The sequence below is a fragment of the Glossina fuscipes genome, unplaced genomic scaffold (assembly GCF_014805625.2).
Source record: "Glossina fuscipes isolate IAEA_lab_2018 unplaced genomic scaffold, Yale_Gfus_2 150, whole genome shotgun sequence".
Taxonomy (NCBI): domain Eukaryota; kingdom Metazoa; phylum Arthropoda; class Insecta; order Diptera; family Glossinidae; genus Glossina; species Glossina fuscipes.
This window is the reverse complement of record NW_023998493.1, coordinates 902,813-909,564: the sequence shown is the minus strand read 5'-3', so window position 1 is coordinate 909,564 and position 6,752 is coordinate 902,813. Positions and strand designations below refer to the sequence as shown.

General features: G+C 32.4%; 1 protein-coding gene across 2 annotated transcripts; it reads right to left on the bottom strand.

The window, feature by feature from the left end:
• Window positions 1-3,187: 3,187 nt before the first annotated feature.
• On the bottom strand, window positions 3,188-4,545 carry LOC119641512. 2 transcript variants are annotated; one of them, XM_038040233.1, is made up of 3 exons: window positions 4,055-4,545; window positions 3,901-4,004; window positions 3,188-3,514 (listed from the first exon to the last, which is right to left on the bottom strand). In XM_038040233.1, exons 1-3 carry the CDS (start codon window positions 4,191-4,193, stop codon window positions 3,335-3,337), a joined length of 423 nt encoding a protein of 140 aa, XP_037896161.1. In that variant the 5' UTR covers window positions 4,194-4,545; the 3' UTR covers window positions 3,188-3,334. The 2 variants fall into 2 exon arrangements, with proteins under 2 accessions (XP_037896161.1, XP_037896163.1); XM_038040235.1 differs by having other exon boundaries at window positions 3,188-3,511.
• Between the last annotated feature and the right edge of the window lie 2,207 nt (window positions 4,546-6,752).

Sequence of the window (6,752 nt, the reverse complement as noted above, 5' to 3'; positions counted from 1 at the left end):
GGGTGACGTCATTTTTCAGAAACCCTTTTTTTGATTTGCTTAATAGATATTATTAGAATACTTGAGAAAAAATTCATGATTTGAGAGGAACTTATTCCTCACCGAAAGCACTCCAAAAAGACTTGCTACGTCAAAGAAACGCCATGTGTTTATTTCCAAAGTCTGTCACATAAAGATGTCTTTTCATAATATTTATGTTCTCTGAAAAGCTCTTCCCAATCAAAAAACGTTATTATAATTTCATTGAGATTGTTAAAGAGATTTGGAGTTTGAGAGTGACTCGAAAGCTTTTAATTCTTCTACTGAAAAATTAAATAGTTGGGATGAAGCATGCGGAATTCAATATAGATAGATCCCTCTATAGAACTGTGCATTTTCTTGCTGATTTCAAGAGCGGCAGCTTCTAACAAAAATCTTCGAGCACAGCAAGGTATATTTATGATCCTGGGATTGCACACTATTTTTATTGTTAGGGGCTGTAATACGTTGCAGAGCTTCGAACGCACCCTTCTTAGAAAGTGGTTATTCAAAACGGCCAGTAGCATAACTCCAAGGATTTTCATTTTAAGTTTTTACAGTACAGTAGAAGTTCCTTATTCGCGCTTCCTTTACTCTCGGTTTCACTATTCCCCGATGAAAAAAATGCGACCAATTCCCATATTCGCGGCTATAAATTTCTTTATTCGCGGTTTTTGAGAATGTAAACAAACAGAATGAAAGTAACCTTATTACTCAATGAATAAAGCATTGTTTCAGCTAAGTAATTTCCCTAAATAACAAATTGCCTAAAGAGGGAAAAAGTAGATGCACATTCGCATTAAATTAAATTGATTTTTTTATATATTTGATTTTTTTTTATTATGTCACTTAGGAACATACCCCCTATAATCCCAAATAAATTACCATTCCGTATTCACGGTTTCTTTTTTTATTTTGTCACCTAGGAGCATATCGCCTATGATCCCATATTCCATTCCGTATTCACGGTTTCTGTATTCGCGTCATTTTTATGGAACATATTCCCCGCAAATAAGGAACTTTTACTGTATCAATGGTAGAAGAAGCTGCGCTCAGCGCTCAGATTAAAGAGGCAGATTACCTTCTTTGTCGAAAAATTGAGTTGCTGCCTTCAAATACCTACCAGTAGCAGAAAAATTAATAGCTTTAAGACCCCCTATATTTTAATATGTCAATATATTCTTAATAACTCATCGTCAATCATTGATATTTTATCCTTGAACCTTCCATCCCAAAAGAATTGCAAAAATACGTCTTTCGACGGCTGGTACAATGGTATCATCTTTTAATTTTGCAAATAAAAAAAAAAATGTTGAAAAAGAAACACAATGATGATTGTTTAAATAGTCTGAATGAAAAAATGTTTGTCCAAAATGAGGAGAGTTACAGATAAGCCTAACTAAACACCTCAATGAAACTTTCCAAACAAAATATTGTTCGTATAGTATATTTCTATAAAAAAAATCGGATTTTTTCAGAGGTTTTGTTCACTTTTATTAAAAAATATATGCATTTTGCTTGTTTTCAGACTTGAGTGCATTTATTTTAGTTATTTCACACACTGGTTGATTTTGCTCATTTTGAGAGACTTTTACATGAGTTTTTAGTAATTTTGAGAGACACAGGTTTTTAGTAACTTTGAGAGACTTTTACACTGATTTTTGGTAATTTTAAGAGACCATTGGGCACAATTTTTCGCCAACCCAGTATTAACATCATTTTAAAAACAACTCCGCGAACAACATATGGTGGAGGGGAAAATAAATGTTTACATCATTTTCGATTGTTTTTTAGGAAAATAAATAAAACCAAATGCAAAAGAATGCAAAAACAGCAAAACAAAAATGCGTTTATAACTGCTTGGCCAAGCCCATAAAATGTATAAATCATCTTTTCTTTAGTATTGCAATTTTGAATGATCAGACAAGACGTTAACGCTCTTTCGCTTTCCAACTGTTGATAGAGAAATTCCTTAATTTTCACTTTCCACTCCTTTTTAGGTAATATATCGTCAAAATCACTTTTAATTTATTCTTATGTTATATATCCTATATATCCTGTCTCGTTACTCACCGATAATGGCGTAGCCTTGTTGAGTATAACTTTAACATTAGATGTGCCATGATTCGATGGTTGTTCACTGTCTTTGGTGAATGGGATTCCATTTTATTTCCAATAAACAGACAACTTAACAAACGAGCAGGCATCGAAACACGTTCGAAATGTTATTTGTGTACATGTTCATGGCGTCTCGTAAGTTCGTTTAAAAATCAATCCAGTTTGTTTTGGAGCGAATCCTTCGCGTGCCGGGCATGGACAAAGTGAAGACATGTAAAAGTGCAGATGTCGCAGCTATTTACGTAAAACCTCACAACACGACATCTTCGACTACCCCAAAACTAGGAAAATTATTAAACCAAAACCTGACAGACAACTACAACAATTTCACAACAATTCAATTGCTTGTTAATAGAGCTTTATTTTATATGACCACTTTTGAAACATTGTCCGTAGAGTGAAGTTCTCAGCGAAAATCTTTAGTCGCAAGTTTGACATGAAAATTGCTTTTGTCCAGTATGAAGCACTAATCAGGCCTTTCATCGCTGTGTATGACATGATGCAATTTCATATATTGCTGCCTCATAAATGCCTTTTCACATAAATCACATTTAAAAGGTCATTCACCGGTATGTTTCCTAGAGTGTATCTGCAAACTGCTTTCCAATTGGGTTATTGATGATGCTATGAAATATTTAAAAGACAGACGTAGCGAAAGCTTTATAACTTATAGAAATTTTATCACACAAATCGCAAGGTACAGCTAAGTGTTGCCGGATCGATTAATTGTTACCGTTAGTTTCTTTAGTATCTTCCCCATCAGCAATAGCTGGTCAAATATTTTAAAATTCAATTCTTCCTCTTGCTCACATAATTTACGGGTCATCAAATTGCTACGTGGAATTCATCATTATTCAGTGTATCTACATAGGAGTAGATTCTTTAACGAAGTACCGTGGAAAATGATTGCAAACTTTTCAAAGCATTTACGATTAGTTAATTTATCCCAAATGTCGAGAAAAAGGGTGTTGCAGAATACAAAAAAGCAAAGAAAACTATTAAACATTACCTGTGGGTGACTCAGAGAATCCCAGTGTATTAACACATCAAATTTTTTTACATTGATTACTTTATTAAACACTTTATTTTAAACTTTCTTAATTCGTTTGTTGAAAACTATATTATACTTAAATCCAAAAAAAAATGTAAACATAAACAGATTTGTGGACAAAGAAAAAAAGTCCTGGAATTTTCGCCTTCAAAGGTATGCGTCAGCACGCATTGCGGGAATCATAAGCAAAATCATTGGAATGAACATGTAGGCAATATTAAAACATTGGCTTTTATGCCAAGAAATTGCATTGGATTTTATTGCAGCAGCGCTCTTTATCTCTGCTAACGCCGTTTTTATCTCTTCCCACATAGATTTATTTCGCTTCTCAAGAAACATAACTGTTTATTATCGTAAGACATTGTTTTGATATATGCAGGGTTTACAAAAGAAATATGCTCTCTTACCAATATTTTTCTTTTCGGTTCAGATTTTGATTGGATAGTTTATATTCACCGATTTCATCAATTTTATTATGCATTTTTATGCGTTGCTAAGTTATCAATCTATTTTTTGTCATTGTCTTTTGTGCAACCTATTGGTCAGCTAGTCTTGGTCTGAGTAACGGAAATAAATAAGGCAATGTTGAAAAGTAAGATTTGTAGGTTTAGTATTCCACACCATACCGCCACTTATATTAAGCGCAATTTATGGGCAGGACGAGCATATCTTTTTTGAGAAACCGGCTATATATTTCATACTCTTATGCTTACCTTCAAGTTTTCTGTTTCCGTTTCCAATATTGTAACATTTTGCCGCAAGGAGTGGATTTCTTTGATCATCCTCGCAAAGTCTCCGTCCAGGTTCTTAAGAACATCTATAAAATTTGTAAATTTAAATTACGAATGCTAGCTTTAATATACAGACCTTTTATCTGAACGAAAACTATTGTTTGGAAAACGTAATAAGCAATTGTCAAACCAAAAATGCCAAACAATGTAATTATTAAAAAGCGACGACCATGTACTGAAAATAGCGAATTGTAGGCTATCGAAATGTTATCCATTTTATATAAAATTCGAAGTGTAAATTAAATTTAAACAAGGTTTCCTTTTTCTTCTTTTTTTTGGGTTGTTGAGGGAATTAAGTTTCCTTTAAATTATCTATTATTCCACATTAAAATTTTAAAAAAGTCGCTTTGCGAATCAGCTGTTAACATCCTTTGCGTATTGGCAAAATACTAGCCAGATAAACAAGTGGTGCTTTTTTTTATAACTGATACGAAGCCACAAAGCCACAAAGAGACCGTGAACGATTTTTAAAAGTGTAATTTCCCTTAAAAACTGTTGCTTTGTTTATTAATTGATGTTAAATTACGTATGCAATAACATTCAGTGTTGTTTTCAGTTATTATTTTTCCCTTCTATATGCACATCACCATTTCTGATCACAAATAGTTACCATATAGAAAGGTCATTGTCGTTTTGGTTACCATATCGCTTGAATTAAATATAAGATCGATGTAAATGTAACAAATAACATATGATTAGAAAAATAATAAGTACTAAACCAAAATATATGTAAACAAATGATATCAAAAATAATAATAGGCCCATTAATGATGGTGATTCAGTGGAAAAATCTTTTCGCCAGGCTTCATAATCATGTTTATGGGGCTATCACAAACCGTTATTTGAAATAAATATTTTTCTACTCCTGTTGATTGATTCCAAAATTTATTATTATTATTATTTTAATTTTAGACTAATGAAATGAATTCTTAGACTAAAAAAAGACATTGAGCACTAGCAACACAGGCTATCGGCTCTAATTTAAATAAATGGATATTAGATAGTGAACTTAGTAGTATTAAAAAAGTAATATATTGAATTGATATTCTGTTCTGAAGCTGATTGTAGAATGTTCAAAGGGTTAATAGTTCCAAATGCAATACTTCTAGCCAAGGAAAAGTTGAGGCAGTCGCAGAGAATGTGCTTTATAGTAAGAGTTTGTCCACAACTGCAGATTGGGGAAGAAGACTTCTTTAGGATCCATTGGTGAGTTGCAATTGTATGACCAAGGCGAATTCTCGAAAATGTTTGGATCTTGGTTTTCTCAACATTTGTTGGATATAGAGATGAAGTTAATTGAGGGTTAATGCAAGAGTAGTGTTGATGATGGTATTGTAAACTTCCTTCTGCAATTTTCTCTTTAACTTTTCTTCCAATGTATCTTTGAAGATCCAACTTTTCCATGACATCATCCATAATTAGAGGAGCAGAAGCAGCATACTTTGTCGCTCGATCAGCCTGCTCATTCCCCAATAAACCGATGTGACTTGGTACCCATAACATTTTAATTTTCCCGTCGGCTGTAGTAATTACATTCCTTAATTTGTTGATGGTGCTCCATCTCGAAGTCGAAGGATTCCGAAAAGCTTATACTACAGACAATGCAATACTTCTAACCGAGGAAAAGTTGAGGCAATCGCAGAGAATGTCCAAAATTTAAGATTCACTCTTTCAAATAAAGCAATGCAATAATACAACGTAAAGAACAACTTATATTTGAAATAAATCGTTTTTGCTCCTTGAACCTTTGATCAATGCCTTTCTTTTTTGTTTCTGCCCTTTTCCTCTCTACTATATTTACTTGTTTGTTAATTTGCAAATCTCGACAGGGCGTAGCAAAGAGTGGAGTAGAAATGCTTAAAAATTTCTATATGTTCTTATTCATTGTTTGCAACATATTCGGCTTCAATATCAATGCTTTATATGGGCGTACAGTTTCTTGCGTTCTTTGCATATCTAACTAAGCAAAAACTCTTTAATTTTTTTGTCCCTCTGCCGCAGATAATTATTTGTACAGTTATAATACGCGTATAATGCTTAGCGATTTATATTGGACAGCGTTTAAGTTTACATACATAAGGTTTGTGCCGTTCATGCACCTTTGTTTTTCAATTTTATTTTTTTGTATTAATTAAATTCTGTTACTATTTTATTAATTCTTTTTTGTGGTTTTTTAATAAATTTCCACTAAATTGTTGTACCTTTTGCTGTCCGGACGATTTTTCTCCAATATATTTATTCTGTACATTAAAAGAGTCTTCTGTATAAACAATGGTAATGGTAACAATCACTCATCAAACCAACCATCAAATAGTTTTAGAACTATTTTACGTAGCAGAAAATTTACAAAGATTGTTTGCTTTTAATAAAAACTAGCAAGAGACTGGGCCGAATCTTGCATACCCACCGCTGTACTTTTCTCATTCAATTCCCCAACAAGAGGTTGCAAAAATAATATCTTCAAGGGCCATTTTATATTTATTTACTTATTTTATTTTACCCATTTATACATGAAATTCAACTGAAGAAAATTACAGTCGAATTTAGTTCATCTTAAGAGAAAATCTTATACTAATTGTTTTAAAAACTAGTATACAATAAAAAGGAAGATGAAAAGAACAATAATATAATAATAAGTAAGTTAAAAAAAAATTAAAAATTTAAAAATAATGATTCATGTAAAGATAAAAAAAAAGAGAGAAAAGAGAAAAAAAGCAACAAAGAAACACCTGAATCGTCGCAACACGCAGTAACAACACAATATTATTTTCAAT

Bases quoted from the DNA above. Each gene is read 5' to 3' on its own strand.
- LOC119641512 (XM_038040233.1), bottom strand. From the start codon at position 4,193: ATGGATAACATTTCGATAGCCTACAATTCGCTATTTTCAGTACATGGT. The intron at 4,005-4,054 runs GTCTGTATATTA...CAAATTTTATAG, and splicing joins AGTTTTCGTTCAGATAAAAG to ATGTTCTTAAGAACCTGGAC. The intron at 3,515-3,900 runs GTAAGCATAAGA...ATGTTTCTTGAG, and splicing joins CGGAAACAGAAAACTTGAAG to AAGCGAAATAAATCTATGTG.